Source organism: Cheilinus undulatus, linkage group 9 (genome assembly GCF_018320785.1).
Source record: "Cheilinus undulatus linkage group 9, ASM1832078v1, whole genome shotgun sequence".
In the NCBI taxonomy this organism is placed as follows: domain Eukaryota; kingdom Metazoa; phylum Chordata; class Actinopteri; order Labriformes; family Labridae; genus Cheilinus; species Cheilinus undulatus.
Window position 1 is genome coordinate 14,107,793 of NC_054873.1, and position 21,815 is coordinate 14,129,607.

General features: G+C 39.5%; 2 protein-coding genes across 3 annotated transcripts; both read right to left on the bottom strand.

The window, feature by feature from the left end:
* Positions 1 to 681: 681 nt before the first annotated feature.
* Positions 682 to 5,865, bottom strand: tmem168b (transmembrane protein 168b). Its single transcript, XM_041796280.1, has 5 exons — positions 5,059 to 5,865; positions 3,838 to 4,531; positions 3,084 to 3,226; positions 2,629 to 2,903; positions 682 to 2,122 (listed from the first exon to the last, which is right to left on the bottom strand). Exons 1-5 carry the CDS (start codon positions 5,499 to 5,501, stop codon positions 1,575 to 1,577), a joined length of 2,103 nt encoding a protein of 700 aa, XP_041652214.1. The 5' UTR covers positions 5,502 to 5,865; the 3' UTR covers positions 682 to 1,574.
* A 1,317-nt stretch (positions 5,866 to 7,182) lies between these two features.
* Positions 7,183 to 21,685, bottom strand: bmt2 (base methyltransferase of 25S rRNA 2 homolog). Of its 2 annotated transcripts, none has more exons than XM_041795534.1 (5): positions 21,502 to 21,685; positions 14,255 to 14,396; positions 13,992 to 14,120; positions 10,018 to 10,132; positions 7,183 to 9,693 (listed from the first exon to the last, which is right to left on the bottom strand). In XM_041795534.1, the coding sequence occupies exons 1-5, from the start codon at positions 21,515 to 21,517 to the stop codon at positions 9,061 to 9,063; spliced, it is 1,035 nt and encodes a 344-aa protein (XP_041651468.1). In that variant the 5' UTR covers positions 21,518 to 21,685; the 3' UTR covers positions 7,183 to 9,060. The 2 variants fall into 2 exon arrangements, with proteins under 2 accessions (XP_041651468.1, XP_041651469.1); XM_041795535.1 differs by lacking the exon at positions 21,502 to 21,685 and adding an exon at positions 17,828 to 18,119.
* Between the last annotated feature and the right edge of the window lie 130 nt (positions 21,686 to 21,815).

Here is a 21,815-nt window from a genome sequence, read left to right on the forward strand (position 1 = left end):
GATGAATCCATCTGCTTTGCAAGGTTATATTGGATTAGCTCAATCCTAATTTCTATCTGTGTATCAATATATGTGAACTAGTTACCAAACCAAATGGGTCATGACGACATTTTGTTTTTTTGCAAAACTGAGTGATTTACCAATCCAAAAAAAATTTGGAATTGAACCTTTGTATTTTAGCAAGAAAACAACCTTATTACAAAACAATGCCATTTGCAGTAACAGAGCCAAATTTTGAAAAATGAATCTTTTGGACAAAATTTTTATAAGATACTAGAGGGTGCTTGAAGTTTAAAGGTAGGGCTGAACGATTTGGAAAAATAATCTAATTTCAATTTTTCCCCCAATATTGCAACTTGATATGCAATTACTTCTTACCAATGTGATTCTCATATTTAATAAGAAAAATGTACAAAAATGAAGAAAGTAGGATTTTTGTAGACTACTCTTAAAAAAATGGCACTTGAATGATTGCATATTATGTAATGCATAACATTTCTGCAGCAAGAAAAAGTTTTAAACTGGCATTTTGACACTAATTTCAGGTTGAAGAAATATTCACCTTCTGCGATTTGAAAACTGCAGCTGGCCATATTGCGATTTCATCCAATTTTCGATTAATTGCCCAGCCTTATTTAAAAGTGATTCAAATGAAGAGTCATTGACATAGTTAAGCAGCAAAGTCCTACTTCCTCTTTATTGCATAGTTTCATACATGTTCTGTTGCTTTTCTCACCACAAACTCTCAGCAAACACATCAAACCCATCAGAAAACATTTACATATCTCAGTAAATGGCATTAAACCCCAGGGAGGAAACTAACCCCCTCATGTGTTGCATTTTTTCCAGGGTTTATTTTGGCGTCAAATACTGTAGTTCTCATACATGTCTGCTTGTAGTGCAATCATCAGTACAGGACTCCCTGAAGCAGCTGCAGAGTATTTATAAATAACCCCTAAAAGCTTCACAAAAGGCAGTTACAACAGATGCAAAGCAGTGCATTGACTCAAGGCTTGGAGTGTAGGATGCATAGTGCAGTATAGAGGAGTCAGTTCACATCCAAATATAAAAGAAATAATAAAACATTTAAACTATAGAAATAGACAGCTTCAAATATATTATTTATGCCTGAGATCTTCTGAAAATGTACCTCGGCCACTTTGGTTAAGGTTATAACGATCAGCTGGATTTTATAACAAAAGGCACAAGACGAATGTTCTTCAAATGAAGGTGGAATCATGTGTGACAGTATTTGTGACACAACTGTGCAAAATGATTCACTGTGCTTGTTTTACTCCCACAGACAATGACAGGTATGTCTGGATTTCTCAATCAAAGCTAGAAACAAAAGTATAGAATGCTTTGGGGAGAATATAAAAACTGGATCTAAAAAGACATTTTAAAATGCATCAGTCAGTAACTTATTACTTTTAAGTAACTGACAAACAGCTAGTTAGCAAAAAGTATACAATCCAATAGCTGCCTATTAAAGGGTCAAAGGAACTCGTTAATATAAAAAAAATATTTTTATACATTTAAAAAATCCTGATCATAAAAAAGCCCTTGTACAATATTTAGGATCTGACCAGTTTGAAGCCCTGCCCCGTGTCCAGGATGGCCGGTGGAAACCAGTTGAGTTTGACTCTCTTCAAGCATCGCAGGCAGACGCTGCAGAGCCCCAGCAGGTTCAGACTGCCGCACCATAGCGCCAACTGCACCACCGGGTATGTCACCCGAGGGAAGTACATGCTCCAGTGGTTGGTGACGTCACTTCCTGTGGGCAGGTGCAGCGTGTAGTCGCTCCACTGTTTGGAGATGCCGTAGGTGGCTGAAATCGCCCGGCCCCTCTCCAACCACTGGATGTTGCTGTTTGAGTTGCAGTTGTACTCCACCCACTGAGCGGTGAAGTCTCCGAGCTGAGGGGGGTCCTGATGCTCCACGTCCGTCACACGTGCGAGCGTCGCCCCCTGCACCGCCACATAGATGCCCTCCACCCTCCTGACCTCCCTCGCCCACTGAGATGAGTTGTCGCAGTCGAGAACAAAGATGAGGCGTGAACAGGCGCCCCCGTTCTTCTCCCTCCACCACTCTAACATCTGATCCAGACGCAGAGAGTCTCCTCCTGATGGGACAGGCACAGAATCATGAGCATCAGAAAGCATGATGAATCAGACCCTCAGACAACTTTAGATATGACAAATGCTCTGATTTGCATTGCCAGCTGCAAGGCCTTCGAAAGAGAGGGGTGTGCCTTTACTAATCTGTCCAATCTTTTTTTTTTTTTTAACACAGGTGGACTCCAGTCAGACTGTAGGAATATCTCAGCAAAGATGGAGAGAGCTGAGAGGAACCTGAACTAAATTTCAAGGGTTTTTGCAAAGGGTCTGACTACTTTTCAGTGTGATATTTCAGATTTTTCTTTTTAATCAATTATGGAAAATCGGTGTAGCTTAATGATTTTTTTCAATTGTAGCATCAGGCTGCGACATAATAAAAATGTAAAAAAGAGAATGGGTTTAAATACTTTCTGAATTGTATGCTCACACTTGTATCCTTTAAATCATTCCTTTTGATTGGTCATTTCTACCCAAACTTATAAAAACTGCTTTAAATAGATACTTCTCTGACCTGCTAGCGCCCACTCTCCAGAGCGGTGACAGTGACCGCTGTAGTAGATGATGTAGGTGTCATGTCGAGGCCCATCAGGCGTGCGAAGCTCCAAGAAGGATTTGATTTTGGCCTGTAGTGCCTCAAGGGTCACGCCGCTGGTGGAATAGTCACAGCCGAAAGCCTCAATGAGATGATGGGCGAAGAAGCGCTGCACGTTGTTCAACATACCAGTAGAGCGCTTGTTCAGCTCCTGAACCTGGTCAGGCGGCAGCAGCATGGGCTGACCGTCAGGACTGAGAAAGAAAACAGAGGAGGAAGGTGATACATCATGTATGCCAAAATCAGGCGATAAAGTGGAAGAAGAGCATCACATGTAACTCATTTAAAGTAATCAGCCAACACGTGGTGGGGAACATAAACACCACATTTGACTGGTATTTACTTCCCTCTCTTCCAACATTAATGTTCAGTACCTGCAGTAGTTGGTAGGAATGACCACAGCGTAGCCCACACAGGTTCCTCCTAGGCTGTTCCCGAGTTCATGGAAAAGACCGTGGAACAAAGACTCAAGAGGAAGGGTGAGGAGAAACATGCTGACAAACAAGCTGCTGGAAGCCTGCAGAAAACATTCAAGAATGAAATATAAAAAAACGCAATGACAAGAATCTGCATAGTTTTGAATGATACCATAAATTAATCCAGTACAGATATACAGCATGGTCCTAAGACAAGAGTTAATGCAGTGGGAGGATAGGAATAACCACAAGTAATATACCAGTTGGTACTGTATTGTTCAATTTCAGTGGGAGACAAATGAGCATAACTGTAAAAACATAAAATGCAAGGCCTTCTCTCAAGCTCCACAAGATAATTCTAAGGAGTGATAAAATGATTAAAAGGGAAGGAAATAGAGAAACGTCAGTTTTCAGAAGGTAAGATTATATTTACTTTTATGACAACAGTTTTCCTGTGATTTTAGGGGAATATTTTAGACAGCTGCAACACTCATTTGAGTGGCCAGTTCTTGCCAAAAAAGGCTGGAACTGCTGAACTGAAAGGAAACATCAAACCACACACTGCTGTCTTTGTAACCTCAGTTATGACTATTTTATCTGCATGAATATGAAAACACCATAGCCATGAACGGTAGGGATGCAATTAGAGCTGAATGATTTGCTAAAATAATCAAATTGGTTACAGTACAGTAAGTTGCCTTTCTGCACCTACCTGCCAGCAAAGAGCAGCCACAGCAACAGTCGATACCAGCGTGAACAGCACCAGGCGTTCAGAGATGAGGCAGAAATGTCTCATGCCCTTTGAAGCCATCACTTTGTCCAGACCGTTGACCCCTGGCCCCTGGAACAAGCAGAGTCTCTGGCAGTCACTGAGTTTGCTGTGAAAGCCCCACACTGTGATAACAAACACCATGTGGCAGATGAACCAGAAGAGCCCACAGACCACAAAGCCTGGGATCATCAGGTACCACTGGTCCAGGTCCATCAGCTTCCGTGAAGCCAGCACGATGAAGGTCACCTCCAGCCCCAGCAGAGGAAGGAGGGACAGCCTGCGCCAGAAGCCCCGCCACACCAGGAAAGGCTGCCAGCGCTCAGTCACAGAGAGGCCGCTGAAGTAGACATCCAGGAGAGGGTCGCAGATGAGCTGACTGAAGAAGCAGGCGAGAGCGAAAGGGTTGGTGGTGATGTCCAGAGACTTGAAAAACAGCACGCCAGTGATGACAGCAAAACAGACCAGGTTGGGAAGTGCGAGGAGAGCCTTCATCCGGAGGGCGACCATGACCGTGCCGAGAGCCACGACCAGCACCATCACACTGAAAGACTTATGGATGAGCAGAGCAGTGCTGGCGATGGCAAAACCTGCCAGCTCAAGCCGCTCTGCAGAGGTGAGGAAGGCAGGATGGTACCTTGACAAGAATTATAATCATGATTAATCTGATTTCAGATCAAGATTATTGCACACTATTGTTAATTTTGGCAGCTATTGTAGTTGGCAGGGTTTTTTTGTTTTGTTTCAGTCTATAGATTAAAATCTTTATTGGTTTTAGTAAAAGCCTCCCATAGAAAGGTATTGAAAATTAGCACTTTGCTATAAACACTTTCAGCAGTGCATCTATGACCTGTGCATAATTAAATGTCATAGCATCACCTTTACTGTGTGTCCATGTTAAATAAATGCTAAATAATGCCCTCTGGCTGCAGGGAGACGCTGCAGTAGCTCCACCAAAGTGTGTTGAAAGGTGTACTACATCATGAGATTTATCATGATTTTCAAATTAGTGCATTAACTGATTGATCAAGATTAATGCGATTAATCCTAACAGCACTGATAATGTATAAGCAATATAAGCATCTCCAGTACCGATACCTGGTTTTCATGATCGGGGGAAACCAAAGTCCTTACTGAAACTGACACTCGATCAATCGCCCATACCTTGTGCATCCAAACAGCCTGTCCAGCAGCGCCCACAGCGTCCTCAAAGCCACACTGACCAGCAGCAGATAGTTAGCAACCTGCTCCTTCAGGTCAGCCTCCAGGGCGGGACTGTTGAGGAAACACTGGAGCCCCAGCAAGAAGCCGAACCACAGGTGTAGGAGGCTCAGGCTCAGCCTCTCCAAGTTGAAGTAGTAGTACACTACACTCGCTATCCCCAGGACAATGAGAGCCAACACGAAAAGGACAAGAAGAGTGGACTCCGCTGTCTTCTCCCACCGGGTATAAAGCCCCAAACACAGGGCGACAAGCAAGTTGAGACCGGACAGGTAGCCCAGCCCGCGGACAGACGACCACATGTTCACCTCTCCGTTGACCTCCTCCAGCCGGGTCATCGCTGCATGGAGGCAGTGGCTGACACAGTACCGTAAAAAACGACACATTTTGTCTTCAGACTAACCGTTTAAACCAAAACAGGCACTTTGATAATCTTTCGCCGGTTAACGGGCCGTTAAATTATACAAAATCTCGCGACATTAAAACTAAGTTAAGCTAGCTAACTTGTTGCAGTGGCTAGCTTAATTACAGTTAGCCGTTAGCGATACATCTTTACGCCGGTCAACGTCATCGCAGATAAACGCTCACATCTTTACTATCAATGTCTGCCGTCTTTTACGTTGCTGTCCGATGCTAATTTGAAATGTGTAAAACGAACCGTTCGTCTGTTGGTAGTTGACATAACAGTTCTAAAAGTTTGTCACGTCAAAACTTTGTAGTCACATCACAGACGCCATGTCTGTTGCTCTGACTACGGCAAGCGCAAAGGGTCAAAACTGTGCACAAACGGGAAAGGCCACATCAATATTTTTAACCCCGGGTATCTGAACATGTCTATTCGTCACCGGTCTGTATTTTACAGTCATGATCTTCCACTTTAGGCCATCTGAGAAGCTGTATTTCCTCTCCTTACAGTTTTAAGCGCATCTCACATGAAATTTAGGTCATTTTAATTATTTAAGGCAAAACATGAACTTTTACCCTAATTAGGATGTTTTGCCGAAGGAAAATAGGACCACCTCTGGTCATTCTGGCCCTTGTTCAATGTTGTTTGATTTGACAGATTTTTCAAAGGTGTGTCTGCTTAATGCTGCAGTAGTTCTGACAACAGCACGTGAGCAGCAGCAGGCCCATTCTTTGGTCAAAATTTGAATAAGGATTGAAAGTTTATTAATTTCTTCAGAAGCCCATTACATCCACTTTAAAAGAGCAAATACTGAAGTCAGGCCATTAAAAAAAAATCTTAGGTGGGTTTACAAAGCATATCCATTCGCCATAGTTTATACCCAGATCTAGAGTACATAAATTAAGAGTGTAGCCAGTTTTGCACACACCACTGGTTGAACCTGTAAAAGCCAGCAGCTGGTTAAAGTTTATCTTTTTGATCTACTGTATCACTTTATAAAATGTAATCCTTCTTGTGAAAAAGTATGGAAGCCTTAGAAAGACATACATCTGTTTTGCTGTTCTGCTTTGGAAATGATGGTTGTTTTCACGAGTTTTTTTTTTATGTCAACAAAACAACAGTACAACTGCTGGGAAACCAGTGCCATTATCTTGATATGAGATAAATAAGAGATTTTCAGAAAGCAACCAGAATGTATTTTTTATCAAAGGAAAATGAAGTAAAATAAACATGTGTAAAGTCCTGTTATGGCTTCCATAGGAAAAGAGCTCACACTTTGCTCACAAAATGCACTGCTGCAAATACAGACCTGAGTCTTCATTAATTTTTTCCTACCAGTTGTAGTCCTGATGTATCTCCTGAGTCATTCCATACATGCAACCCTAAAGTTTTCAAGGTAACCTACCCTGAAAATGTCCTGATGCTTTGTCATACTTGTCCCTCAGCAGAAAGACTGGGAAATACTAGGGTACTTGCAAGGAAATTTCAGGGTAAAGTCTGCAGAAAAACTGCTGTTTGCATCTACACATGCAGCTCACCCAGGTAAATGCAGGAAAAGTTCAGGTGTAAATTGGATTTTAATAATGTCAAAGCTGTAGAATAACAATTTGATTGTCAAAAAATAAGAGGCAACACCAATAAAAGAAAAACACGCAGATACCTTATGTTTACATTCATTTATAAAAGAGAAATACAACCATACTATAAGCACACATTGTTCTGCATTGATGAAAATGTTGATAATGTTGATGAACCATCTCATGCAAATGGGCCAAAAGAAACACTGGAAGACAAACGCACCATTTAATCACAAAACACGCTTCTTCAAAGTCTGAATATGAGTCATCAGTACTGTAAAATGTTTTTCTTCTTGCTGTTAAAAAAAAAAGAAGAGATCAGCAGAGGGAGGGGTGCAATAACTGGAAAATGATATGGGAATGGCAACAGCACACTGCATAACACCAAAACTGGAAATATTTTTTGTTATCCATTAAAATGACAAACAGAAGGGGAGTTTGTGTATATTGTTTGGCCAAAGTAAATTGATATCTTTTGTGTAAAGGTGTTCGTTTCACTTTCTGCAACATACGTTTCATAAGAACAAAGAAGGCACCTTAGAATTACTGGTATTATGATACGGGCCCCTCATACTGGTTGTAAAACTGTCATATAGGAAAATAATAACATTTTGTGGCACCCTTTGGGATCAATTATAAAGTGCCACTGACAAAAAACAATTCATTCCTTCATTCACACAGACAAACTGAACCACAGCCACACACTCATTCTGTTCAGAGACAGACATAAACACTCTTACATTTCCCTAGGTAGTGTCTTTAGCTAAAATCTCCCCACGTAGGATACATCTCAGATCTGGTCTTTCTTATATTGCTAAAATCTGGATTATCACCTGTTTCAGAGGTTCTATATGACAAAACAGTGAATTAGTGCAAATCTCTTCAGTCAAGGTGAATTTTCTCACCGTGGGGAGCTTTTTTGGAGGCAGAGACCTTGCTGTACTCTCACATTGAAGTTACAAAGTTGTGTCAAAGGATACTGGTGCAGTAGGTTACATTTGATATGGGTCACTGGCTTGCAGTGTTGTAGTTTCTCTGCCTGATGATAAAAATGTGTCTGAAATCTAATGGATAATAATTCAGATATATCTGCAAAGACAATAAGGAGGAAAAAGTGTAATACCTACTTTGAAACACTCGTACCTTGTTACACATGAATCAACACAGTTACAGTTTCACATTAGTAAACTAGTAATACTCCTACTGTATGGTTCTGAAAATGTTTAAAATGCTACAAATACCACTTTCTTGTAAAAGATACACAAATCATTCAGAGGATGCCATATTAAAAACGGCATTGCCACACTCAACACTGGACAACACCATTGTTTTGACAGTTGAGAATATATTTCAAAACCATGAACTTATTTTTTTTGTCTTGGAAAACTAAATGCACATCAAGAAGTTTCAGTAAATCGAGCTGCATGGCTGTGATGAAAGCAAGCGTACCAGTCCAGTTACTTCATCTCAGTCTCTCCAGTGCAATCAAACTCCTGTCACTGCTCAGGTTGTAAGTATGTATATGTCTTTGTACGAAGCCGCCTGCCACACTAGCTTATTCAAAGAGCGTACAGGATGTAGACAAGCTGACTTTGATACCAAGTGCTGATTGGAAGATGGGATTAAAATTAAGGAGAAGGGAGTTTTGATATTCTTAAGGGCATTCACTTTCCAACTCTTAAAAAAACCTAGATATTTATCAAAATATATCCATCTTAGTGTGTGTCGTATGTATTCGTATGTTGGTGTTTGTGTGTATACTCTCAAAGGAGTGTGGATTTGAGAAAATAATCTGTAAACTTTGCTCTTTCACACTGTGCAAACTGCATTATTTAGAGGAGACGGGGGGAGAAGAATGCAGCAGGTTAAATTTGGCAGCGCAGCAGTTGAAGGGGAGGTGGCAGTTCTTCAGAGACAGGGAGGAGGAGGAGGGCAGAGGGAGGGGAGGTTAGCTGGTTTAGCCTAGCTCTGCAGCAGGATGGGATCTTCTAGCTCATGGAAGCCAGGCACCGAGCTGCTCTGGCTCTCCCCAGAATCTGAATCGTACGGTGTGTCAGGTAGCTCCGTGAAGCCCCAAGCCAGCTGGTCGTCCTCAAACTCGGAGCGCACCTGCACGGGCACGTCGGCACACTCCTCCTCCTCATTGGAGTGGAAGTCCTGAGGGATGTACAGCATCTCAGGGTAGTTGCGTGACACCAGGTCGCTAGTGGTGGCCAGACACACCTTACGGAAGGCAATGAGATGCATATGGGAATACTTGACGTATTTGTAGCGCTTGAAGCCCAGCGATTCCACAGCGACGCGCCAGCTGCGCATCATGAGGGCGTGGCGGTTTTGGTGGGAGGAGTCAGGCGTAATGATGAGCAGCAGGCCGTGCAGCTCCAGCAGCTCATGGGCTTTCTTGCAGCAAATCCAGCGCTGGTATGGAGAGGGGAAGTAGGACAGGAGCAGGGAGAAGACCACCACATGGAACAGCTGGGCGGGGAGAGCGTCGATGGGGTTATGAAGCTGGCGGAGGAACGCCTCAACCGCGTCACCAGCGAGCTGCAGAGGCTGCTGGAGCTGGAGGTTGAGGAAGTCACACTTGTACACACTCTGAAAGAGAGACCATATGCAGAGTCAGCACTTTCAAGTGGTTTAAATATGTTTTTTGTACTCTCTTCATGAGATCTAATTGTCATCGCACACAAGTTTCTTGGTGCAGCTGCGGAATGCAGGCTGCTTTCTTCTGCTGAATTTGTTAACAGACTGTGAAACCACAACAACGATACCCCTGCATGATTCGTTTCTGGAGTTACACTTGCTTTGTAATGCCATCTCTGAGTTACCAAACAGGAAAAGCTCATGCATCTTATTTGTTTCTGCTAATCTAAATGTTCATGTCAAGAAGAAGTGAGAAGATTGAATAAGAGCTCTTACCTCAACTGCAGGCACTATGTCAATCCCAACGGTAAGGAATTCATCAAACTTCAGGAAAGGGTTGAAGCAGCTTCCAACATCTAGAAGGCGCATTTTTCCCAGCTGAGAGATTGAACTACAACACAAATGCAGGAAAAGTTTCAACATCAACATTTTTTTTTTTTTTTTTAAAGATTGTTTTATTAGCAATTGCAAAATATACCAACAGTATCCACTTCTGGCATATACAGTTTTTGCATGTTTAAAAAAAACAACAAAAAAACAAGATAAGTAACTATATAAGAAGTTAAAGAAAATGGACAATTGTACTACCAACTAATTATAAAAGTGCACTTATAAAAAGTAAACCAATTTAATATTAAAATATTAAATTACAATAATTATAATAAAGATAACAAATAAGGGACAAAATTAGAAAAAAACCCAAATAAAAATAAATAGAAATAATATTAAATACACAAACATGCAAGACCAATATGCGTCATCTAAAATAATATCTTTTGCAATCAATGTTAAAGTTGCATTGATCCATTTATAGGAAAAAGAAAATTATAACAAAGAGAAGGACTAACTAGAACAAAACAGAATGCACCCACCCCACGTTGGAGCTGTGGCTCCACAAACAACTTATTCCAGAGGGTAAAATCTTGAGAAAGGGATCCCAGATTTTATTAAAGGTTTCGGGTTTTCTCCTGACATCATATAGTATCTTTTCGGGAGTACAGTAAGATGTCAATTCATTGATCCAATGCCTTGTTGGTGGAGAGTCTTTAGATTTCCAGTTGGTTAGAATGCATTTCTTTGTTGCAGTACTAGCAAGTAATATGAAATATTTCAGTGAACTAAATGTGTTAACAGAACTCAGATCTCCCAGAATCCATATTAACATCAACATTTTACAGTCAAACAGACATGCTAAAGTTTAAGAAGTGGGCCCAAGGCTGGCTCTGTCTGGAACAGCATTGCCATGAATAAATACTGTACAGTATCTTTATACAATTTTAACAAACATAGACCACATTACATAAAAAAGCTTGATAAAGTACAATGTCATGTAAAGCCGTATCACAAAGAATGAAGGAAAACTTGAGGATTTTGGTGATGAGTGAGAGTCACATTTGATTTCAAACTGTACTGATATAATACCCAAAACACTGTCCATGTCCTGTGAGTAGTTTAAAACAGTGGTTTCCAAACCATTTCTGCTGGGCTCCCCTTTGACAGAAGAAAAGTTTTTCAGGCCCCCCTACCCCTCACCATACAAATCAACATGTAAAATATGTAAATGTGCAAAAAAAAACCTCTGTCAGTCCCGCTTTTGCGAACAAGTTCCTATTTTTTTTTTCTATTTACCACAACTTGGATCCTCAAAATTTTGTTTTAAAAATCTGACTCTCTGAATATGAATGATTCCCTGAAAAAAGTCAACATTTTAACAGTGGGCTTGTTTAATGCTACAGATCTTCTGTGGTCCTGGGTGCAGTTGTGAGACTGCCACACTCTATTTATTTTCAGTGTACAGCTATCTGTATTTGGTCTTAGATGACATAACAGAGGAAAACCCCATCTCACACTGGTAGGGTGTCGCAAGTGTGGCCAGGACTCTCCTTCCTAGAAGTTGGTACTCTGTTCTCTTCTCCTGTGCTAAAATCATCAGATGGTCTTGCTTTGCCTGGCCCCGCCCCCCTTCATGACATTGCCCCCCTGAGGGTGGCCCACGGCCCACTTTGGTAACCACTGGTTTATATGGTTATTAACAGACTGAATTGAGAAATCTATACAGATGCATTGTCATGAGCTACAAAAGCAAATTAGACCACCATTGGTAACATTTATTTTTACTATATCACGTCATCTTTAAAAGCTGCTGCGTGGCGAGTGTAAGATGAAGCCATTCACACTACGCTGCATTAGCAGAGTTTGTGTACACTTTGTGAGTCTTTTTAAACCTTTCTCCTTATTCTGCCACAGAGAAAGCAACTCTGGCTCTCCTGTTAAAATTTACTTATGAAATTCATAGAAAATTATTAAGCTTGGGATTACAAAGAAATCAAATGTAGCAATACATTACTCCGAAACAAATATCAAGTGATACGGAGAAATCATAAATACTGTACATACTGCTCTATACCAAAACACAGCTGTGTGTAACAAACCCTGAGGACTGCACTGCATTGGGTACAAGATAACTTTAAAATTTCAGATTTTTTGTAATCTAACAGTAAAATTCAGAGGGCTGTTCTATCTGCATCTATAATGAGATGCATTAAAATACCATCACAGCTTTGATTAGTGAACAGTCTTGTTGGCAGAAATGGCAGCTTTTCAAGGTCTACAGATGGCAAAATTTAGCAGTGTTTCGCACGCTTAAAACATGCTTTAGATTGTAGGCAGCTTTTGGCTATGTTCAAAGTAGTTTCCATGTAAAAGTCAAAAGAGCAGAGTTGATTCAGAACACAGTATTGTCTAACTGCTGGTATAACCGCTCAGAAAACAAAGCATAAGTGATCTTAAGACCTTATTTCTTATATTTTGTGAAATTTAATTCAGTTGCAACCGTTTAAATGGTACAACTTGTGTAATTCCAATTTCAGTGACTATGTATTATCTTCAGCCACAGGATGCAAAGGGAAAAAAAACATAGAAAAGGGGCAGCTATCACTGACCAGTACATGACACTGCTGCACAGGCATTTTATTCTCTATCTTTCCAAAACGATACATCTACATCATGACACAACCGCAGAAAAACTGACATTATGATTTAAAATGCATCTTTTAGTCATTTTAGCACCTGGGACACTTAATACATCATGGACACCAGAAAAGTCAGAGCCAGAACTTTGTTTCTGTGTTGTTTACACACCAATATATCAACCCAAATGGAAAATACTTCTTTTTAAACTGTCTCCAGGATGAAAGCCTTCAAAATTAGGGACAGTTTTATACATTTTCAGTGTGTTTGGTTCAGTAATGCTGCTGTTTGGGAAGTGAAGGGCAAGAAATTCCTCATCATCAAAGTACACAGTACTCTGCAGAACTTTTAGGCATGTTTGAGCCAAAAAGCTGAGGCTGAAGTAAGGTGTAATTGTGGCGAGTAAAGCCCACCCGAAGGCACCACTGGACATGAAGGAGGACCGACACAACCCTTGATGTGCTCTGGATGTCCCTTCATATGACCAGGGATACGGGAAAATAATCAGTTGAAAAAATAACCAAGTCCACACTTTAAAGGTGAGGGGTGGATGTGGCAAGTAAGCATTGCCTAGGGTACTGTCTGAGCTAAAAACTCCCCCCTGGTCATGTTGTGGATGTCCCAAAGGCCTTAAAGGTCCTGGCATTCTCCTGGCATATCACCAGGGGAGAAAAGGCCCTGACAAAAGAAATGCTGTAGAGTTTGACCTTGGCTGCCGAGTCACACATATGTGGTGGACTGTGTAGAGCTTGACTCTGGCTGATGAATCCTTAGCGCCCTACATGGCTTAAACTTGGTATTGGTAATTAACTAGTTACTTGACCATCACATCAGAATCACTGTCACTTTTAACCATTGTTGTGGAGCTGTGAGTCTAGATGTCAAGATTAGTGTCAAGATCAGGAGAAGTCATTCCAGTGCTACCTTCTATCATAACCTACAGCAGAGCGTTAAACAGCATTAATCCACTATTTGTTTCTCTCTGGTTTTTCTTTCTTCAATGGGGCTCTATGAAAGTATAACCTGGGCTTATTTTACATGTCAGTTAGAGCATCCAGTTGAACAACAGCTTTCTTTCATTCAAAAAATAAGAAATAAAACTTGCTAAAACATGTAGGTGGCAACTGAGACACTGTTCCATAGCGTACAGCAGTAGGATGTGGTTCCATGCGTGACCTCTTATGAAGGCTATGAATAAAATAGTAAAGTATGTTGCTTTTTGCATACAAACTGATAGAAAACATGGCATGCATGGTAATGAAGTTCACACAGGAGCTTACCTGGGGATGGTGCTTTGCTGTTGGGCACTCACAGACGCTGCAGTCAGACCCATGGCAAGTGCAGCACTTTTCTCATCCTTCTCTAACATTCTTTTCATCCCACCGTCCAAGAAATATTCTTGACATACACTGTGGACAAAGGACTCCAAACATAACTCAGCCGTACTGTAAAAGGGACTCTACAAGGTGAGAACGGCTTTACAGTCAGAAGGGTTGAAAAGGCATCTGAGAGAGAATTTAAAGACACTGAAAGTCAGACTCACCTGCGACACCACTCGATGCGCCCCTCTCCTTCGCAGTTTTTGGTCCAGTGGTTGTCTGCTAGATTCTTCATGGCGAGGGCATACTCACTCAGCGTCTGCTCGTCCTCACAGTGCTCTCGCCAGATCTTGTCAAAGTCGCCCACTGAGAAAAAGTATTAATAATTAATACATAAATAAACAAAAACAACCTATAAACGACTTGGAAAAATCAGTCAAGGTTTAAAAAGCCAGCTTACACTACTTCTGTTATCAACTTTTAGCCTGACCTTCCATTCACAGGAGAAAGAAACCACAATCAACACAACTTACTAGCCAACTTTGTTGCAGTTCTCCTGTGACAGAACTAGCTAAAAAGGCTGAGGTCACATTTACTTCCAGTTGTCTACATGTTTACTCCTCTGTGCAGGCACACTGGAGAAACTGTTTCTCTATTATATTAATCACCAGAAAAACTCCCTACAGCATATCTTCACAGTTACTGAGAAGTTTATAGCCCATAGCAAAGGCAAACATGCTGCTGAGGGAGAAATCCCATGACCACAAGGAAAAAACTCTTTATCAGATTTTACAGAAATGAAAGCACAACAACAGGAGTGGTGGTAAACAGCAGCACTCTGGAGGCATGACCGCTGTGATTCAATGCCAAGCCTACCAGATCATGCTTTACTTATTAACCAATCATGAGGTCTGTTCAACTTCTGTTCTTGTCTGAAAAACCACCAACTGGTTTCTCAGAGTTTAAATCTCGTCAAACCAAAAATAATACATTAACAACGTGACATGGTCAATTATTTTTTTTAAATATATACTGCTTTATGATTGTGCAGGGAGTGGGAGTAAGGGACAGAACCAGCATAGAAAGCAGCAAAATGTTATCTGACTTTATAAATGACTTTGCTACAGCATAAAAATGACTCTGAAAACATTCCTGGAACTTTTTTTTTTTTCGAGCTGATGCAATTAATATTCATATTTTGCTGTTTTCTTTGATCCTGTGAGCAGTGAAACAGTCAAATTTAAGTTCATTTGCATAGAGGTTTCCAAATAAAACAGAAATACCCATCAAAATGTTTACATGCATAGTAAAGTTGAGCTATGGTTATAGTCTGATCAGACAATGTTTGCAGACTGCAGTCCTTGTCCCAGCCTACATGCATAGCAGGAGAATCAATTTATTAATGGGAGCATATCCAACCCTGCTGTGGTAGGAGATAATATGCCCCTTTCAGCTATTTACTGTGGACTATTTTCCTGTTAACCTTGCTATAAAAAGCAGCTTACCTTGCTATAGCAGTTGCTATAGAAGTTAAGTTAACTTGTAAAATAATTCCAGGTGTCTTTCTCTTAATAAAGATTTAGTTCCATCCATTTTGAATGTGCCTTTTAGTTTTTCTCCTCATTCACAGGCTTAAGTAGGACTTATTGTTTCCTTGAAAATGTTCTGCATAGGCAGGCATTCAAAGTTTTTCTTTAATCCAAGGTACCTCAGTGTTTCTGGTAGGCAGAATTAACCAACAGTAACCACAGCAAGTCTTTACCTTAAACTTCAAGCTGAACTAAAGCATCATCAACAATCAACCATCAGTGCTCTTGTCTAATATGTCACTCTAAATGAACTTGGACATCATACATCAGCGCTGAGTATTGCAAAATAGGTTTTTTTTTTTCCCAAACTTCCTATTTCACTTCATACTCTTATCCGGACTGACTCATAGAGAAAAGAAAAAGACAAAGGTATTTTCTCTCAGTCAGTACAAGAAACGTTTTTAAAGGATCATGGACAGTTGTGAATATATAACCCTGATAGTTAAGATCCTTTCGCTCCTTCTGTTTCATTAACCAGAGCTTAGCTGTATTTTGTTTTGTATTTCCTTAAATCAAGACACTAAGGATATGCTATTGCTTATTTAATTTGTGAATATTTATGGGTGGCGACAGCAAATTGAGAGCAAAGGGAGTTCTTCTGCTCAACTTTTAGTCCCCCCCCAAAATAAATAAGTAAATCAAAGCCCAAAGGATGGAGTATCATCTGCTTCTACTATTCAGGTTAATTTTGGGCTTTTCTGTACTTCCCCAAATCATAAAAGCGGAACAAACTCCTCCCTGTAGGGCTATCTAAAGTCTTTGGACTTTAGACCCTGTCTTAAAAGTGACGGTAAATGAAAGAAAGATTTTTTAAAAGTGAGGAAAGTTTCCAGTCACTGATACTCACGTGAAACTTTCACCATCTGCCTCTTATAGAAGCCTGTCAAGGACAATGCTGTTTCATATCTTTATACAGCTGTGCAGAGTCTTTAAAATTATTTCTAGACATCCTGCATGAAAGAAAAGTGAAAAGCATGCAGTAGAAGATCTACTTAAGGATGTTGCCATACCGCATGTGATGTCCACATGGCTTGTGTTTTTATAAAGTTTAAACTATCTCAAGATGAAGTTAAGTGGAAATGGGAGCCCCGTGAATAAAACACTAAATCCGATTATGTTAATATGTTCATACTATTAACCATCTGAAAATATCAGAACTGAGCAGAATAATGAACCAATTGCCTCAAACACAGATGCTCTCATGGAAGCTTCACGTAAATCTTGGGAACCACACAGGGAGATATTAAACCCACTTATTGTTTTTGCAAATACTTATCAGTGCAGACTGATAAGATGAAAGCAAAAGCAACCTTTTGTACATCATTTGGCCATATCTGGCAAAGTTTCAAATCAACCTGGCAATACTGCAGAGTTTACACAAAAAATATATTAAATTCAACACTTTTTAATTCCTTTTTCAAGATCTACTTTGTACAATTAAGAACATATTACATCTACAAATTCGAATCCGCTACATTACTAACAGAGTTATGTTTAAGTATGCTTAAGTGCAATAGAAAGTCATTTGTTATCAACAGATAAGGTCTGCTAGTATCTCTTTTAAGTAACCTACCAATGTCTCTTATTAAATATTACATATATTTTTTGAAAATATGTATGTAACACTTGTTTATCAGAAATAGTTGCTGTTTGTAGTGTTGTTTAAAGTTTCCATTTAAATTATTTCTGATAGTGCAATAGTAAATCAAAAATTGCCCTTTATTTTAATGGAATAATAACTAAAAGCACCCAAGCTTCACAAACGTGCATATATTTCCTAAGACCGGCAAACTGGAGAGGAATAAGTCCATCAAAACTTGAAGTTATTCATGACAAAACAGGAAAGTTCCAGAAATTAGGTGCTATAGACTTCTACTTTTGTTTCCGTAGTGGTAATATTGTTAAATAATGCCTAACATCATATCAAAATTTAAATTCTGGTATCATGACGAGCCTTGTGTTGCTGTTAAGCAGCTTTAAAGGCCTCGTTTGTTGAATGTAACCCTGCCTACGGTCTGACTCCACAGCAGCCAAACAGCGTCAAAGCAGGACCGTTAGCTTAGAGAGCTAACGTTAGCGAGAGGAAAACGGTGAAGCTACTGAGATTCTTTTTGAAGAAAATAATTCACTTCAGTATGGTAAAATTAAATGTTAGCTACTCCGTCTGCCGGGCCACAGAGAAACAGGGGGCCCACCGAGGCAGCTTACCCTCTCTGTATTTCCTGCGCAGTTTTCTGTGGACGTTTTTGACGACCCCCGACAGCTTCTCCTGCTCCATCTTGCACGGTGCCTCATCAGGGATCGGCATGTAAAACAGCTCCCGGTGGTTTTCCGTCTCCCCTGTCTCAACATTGTCCCTGAGGTCCATAGCACCGTGCCGCCGATGCAGACTGCCTCCGCCAGTGTCTTCCCCTTTCCCCCAGCTGCAAACGGACCGGCGAACCGGTGCACCGACCAACAACAAGCAAGCTGGTTGGCTGATTATGACAGACACCCTTAGGAACTGACAGTCCGTCGACCAATCGGAGACCTGGAAGAGTACCTGCGTGCATGCCGTGATGCGTTTAAGTAAGACTTGTAAATCTCCCGATTCTCCTGAAGCTAAACAACGTATGACACATCAGAAAGTACTAAGTTTGCTGCTTGCCTTATTTAATCAGGAAAAACCTAATTGAGATTAAGAATCTCATATACAAGAGTGTCCTGGCCGGCGTGTTGAAACTATTCAAATATTTCATCTCACTGGATTGAAATAAATAAATAAATATATATATAAGTGATATATATATAAGTGAATACAACGAACAGACTGTTGTCTCAGACTCGTTTCTGTTAACATTTTAGCATTTCATATTTATAAAACCAGTATTTATAATCTTATTTGAATATTTATCTTATACGTTCCTACATTTATCTTCTAAATGGTTTCCTTTTTTCATGGTACTCTTTAGCAAATAATGCTTTTGAATCATTATGTAGGGTGAGTGTTTATCCTCCTAAGACCCTGCATGCACCATAATTCCTGCAGTAAAAATGTTTGAGATTACTGACCAGAGTACTCATTAAATTTTAGGTAATTTGAATGAAATGTTGGTAAAATTTGCTATGAAGTTTTCAGGATGGACATTTGAGAGATATGTTTCTATTTTTGGATAGTTCATTGAAAGTTTTGGGGGAAATTTAATTAAAAACTATAATTTTTTTTCTACATTTTTTTATTTAGAATTTTTTGGGGGATTTGGGAAATTTGTTTGGATGTTTAGGTAAATATGATATATTCAGTTATGCCCATGTACATCTGGGAAATATATTTTTTGGTTTTTGGGGATTGGATCTGAATTTTTAAGGTTAATTTCCTTTGATTTTCTTAGAGATATTTCCATATAATCTTGGGAAATTTACTTGTAAATCTTTGCAAATTTGGGACAGGAGTGGCCTTTGAAATTTCAAGAATTTTTCTGGAAATTTCAGGGAATTTGCTCAGATGTTTAGGTGAATTTTCTGTAATTTTCATGGAATTTGAGGGAGATTATTTGCATGTGTTGGAATCTGAAAAGAAAGTTCAGGGGGAATCTGTTGAAATTTTAGAGGAGTTACATGGAATTTTTTTGTGAAATTTTAACTGGACCATTTAGGCTTTATGATAAAGTTTAACTGAAAAATTCAGGGAATACTCTTTATGTGTTACTTTTAAATTATGTTTAGGAATTTTGTAATGTCAAATATCATTTAGCAGATGCTTTTGTCCAAAGTGATGTATACCTGAGAGCAAATACAACACAAAGGTACTGCTATGCAGTATTAGAGGCAATGCACATGGTGAACAAAAGCTTTTTTCACAGAAATTTCTTTGAAATCCCAGGTAATTTATGTTGATTCTAGAAAGAAAAAATCAAATAAATTCAAAACTTTTAGTGTAACCTTTCTTTATGCTAGGCCTTAAAAAGTCCCTGTGATTCATCATCAAAATAAGAAGAAATATGACTCCACAATACCTCTCTCAATGACTAACACCATTTCTTACTGACTGAAAACGCCCAGCAACCAACCAACTGGCTGACACACAGCCAAAACATATGCTCTAAAACCTATTAAGTGCTGTTTTTTTCTGCAGAGACACGAGATTTGAGGATATCATTTTTTGGGAAAAAAAACTAATTCCTGATCAAAGGCAAAGCTGAGCTTTTAAACTTATACTGGTCCCACTAATCCCTAATAAGTGGGAGAAACTAAAAATGCATTAGAAACAAAAGCTTACTGTATATGTCAGCACAATTCACCATGCACATAGTGAGTTAGATGTTAAGTTATTTATAAGCAAAGCAGTCAAGACCAAAACCATGCTTGAACATGCAAGAACATGTTAACAACCTACATTTCTTGGGAAAAGACATAAATCATTCAAACTTTATTTTTAAAGCACCAATTCATAACAAAAGTTATATCAAGACATTTTACAAAAATAAAAGGTCTAGTCTATACTCCTTGTTATGTTTTATACAAAGATCCAAACCATGAGCTCAGCACCAAGAAACATTTAGCAAAGTTACAGTCACAAGAAAAAGCCTTTCAACAGGCAGAAACCTCGAGCAGAGCAGACCCCTGTCTACCATACATCTGCCAAAACTGTGTTGGGGTTGTGACAACAACACATAAAACAAGCTCAGCTTCCTGCTACATCAAATGAGATAATCTGATTAGACTCTCAGGAAGGATCTAGTCTGCAAAATAGATTTGTTATTTTAGAGAGATTGAACATAAGCATGAGGGCACTGGGAAAATAGTCCCCCGAAACAGACCAGACAAATATCTATTTAATAGTCAGATACTATTTCTTGTCAGGAATCTAAACAGCTGTGTAGTCTGTGGAGCTGCGTTAAACAGTATATTTGTCATTCTGACAAAGAGCACTTAATTCCGGTATGGGATGTTTTTGGCTCATAAAAACCAAACTACCATTGTCAAAACACCTTTGCAAGCTGTCTGTCATTTTTCCTTAAGCACTTTGGAATTTAGACAAAAGCTCTGTGAATTGTTAACAACACTGAACATCCTCGCTATAAGTCGACTCTTTCAAGGGAAAATGCAACAACAAAGCTGCATCTATGTAAAACAAAGATGTATAAGAGAGGTTTTGCACCAAAGGCATCAAATATAATGGAAAAACAGCAAGCACTGTTATGCTTTAATAATTAACAATCTGGACTCCACATTTCCCAAGACAACTCCCTGTAATCTATGTACTTTATTTATAACTACAATTTTAACTTCAACACTTATATGGATTTGGCATTATCAAAAGAACAACATGGGCAGAAGTAATTTAAAGAAGTTCAGCTGTTGCACAAGAGAAAGTATATCCTTTTAATATATTTACTCTGATTCAACACTTACATAGATCTATGCTGAATATATGTCACTTAGGATAATTATAGCCACATTCAGGGATTTGTTTTCCAGACTGCTGTTATAAATTCTTTGAAACCCTCTGCAAGAACATGACTATCCCTCCCCTCCAAAAATAACACATAGCACATGTTGCTAACATCAGTTTGCTTTAACTGTAGCAGCAGCTCAGCCTGCTTTATGCACTGATACTGTTATGATCTCTCAGTAAATAAACCATAAATCTGCATCTATACAAGTCAATATTCACAAAACTCTTGAACAGGACAAATTTTGTAAGGAAAAAAAAGCCACAAAACATGTAGTTTCTTATACATACTCTCTTTCTCTCTATGGTGTCACTGAAGAATTTATGCGTCTTAATTTGTATAATAAACAGTATTTTCATTCATATATCCTATCTAATAAGACCTTATGTGAAAACACTGCTTTTTAGTTATATTCTGCATGGCTTTAGAGGTTATTCACCTACTCACAGTGCATTTCGTTCATCACTGCCCTCGAGTAATACCTGTCCTAGAAAGAGGTCAGACTGGCATCTATGTGGAGATGAAGACATTGAACGGGCTGCTATGCGATGTAGCTGTTATCAGAATATGTAGTTGAACAGGTGCAGGGTTCAGCCAGGACAGTCTGATGATACAAGGCCAAAATAAGCTCCACCTGCACAGATAATAAAATCAATTGCATTTGCACTCTTACGTGTAGTTAAAAGGGAATAAAAGGTGGTGTCATGTAAGCAAGTAAACAAATTATATAACCTTTCTGAGTGAAGTATTTGAGCATATAT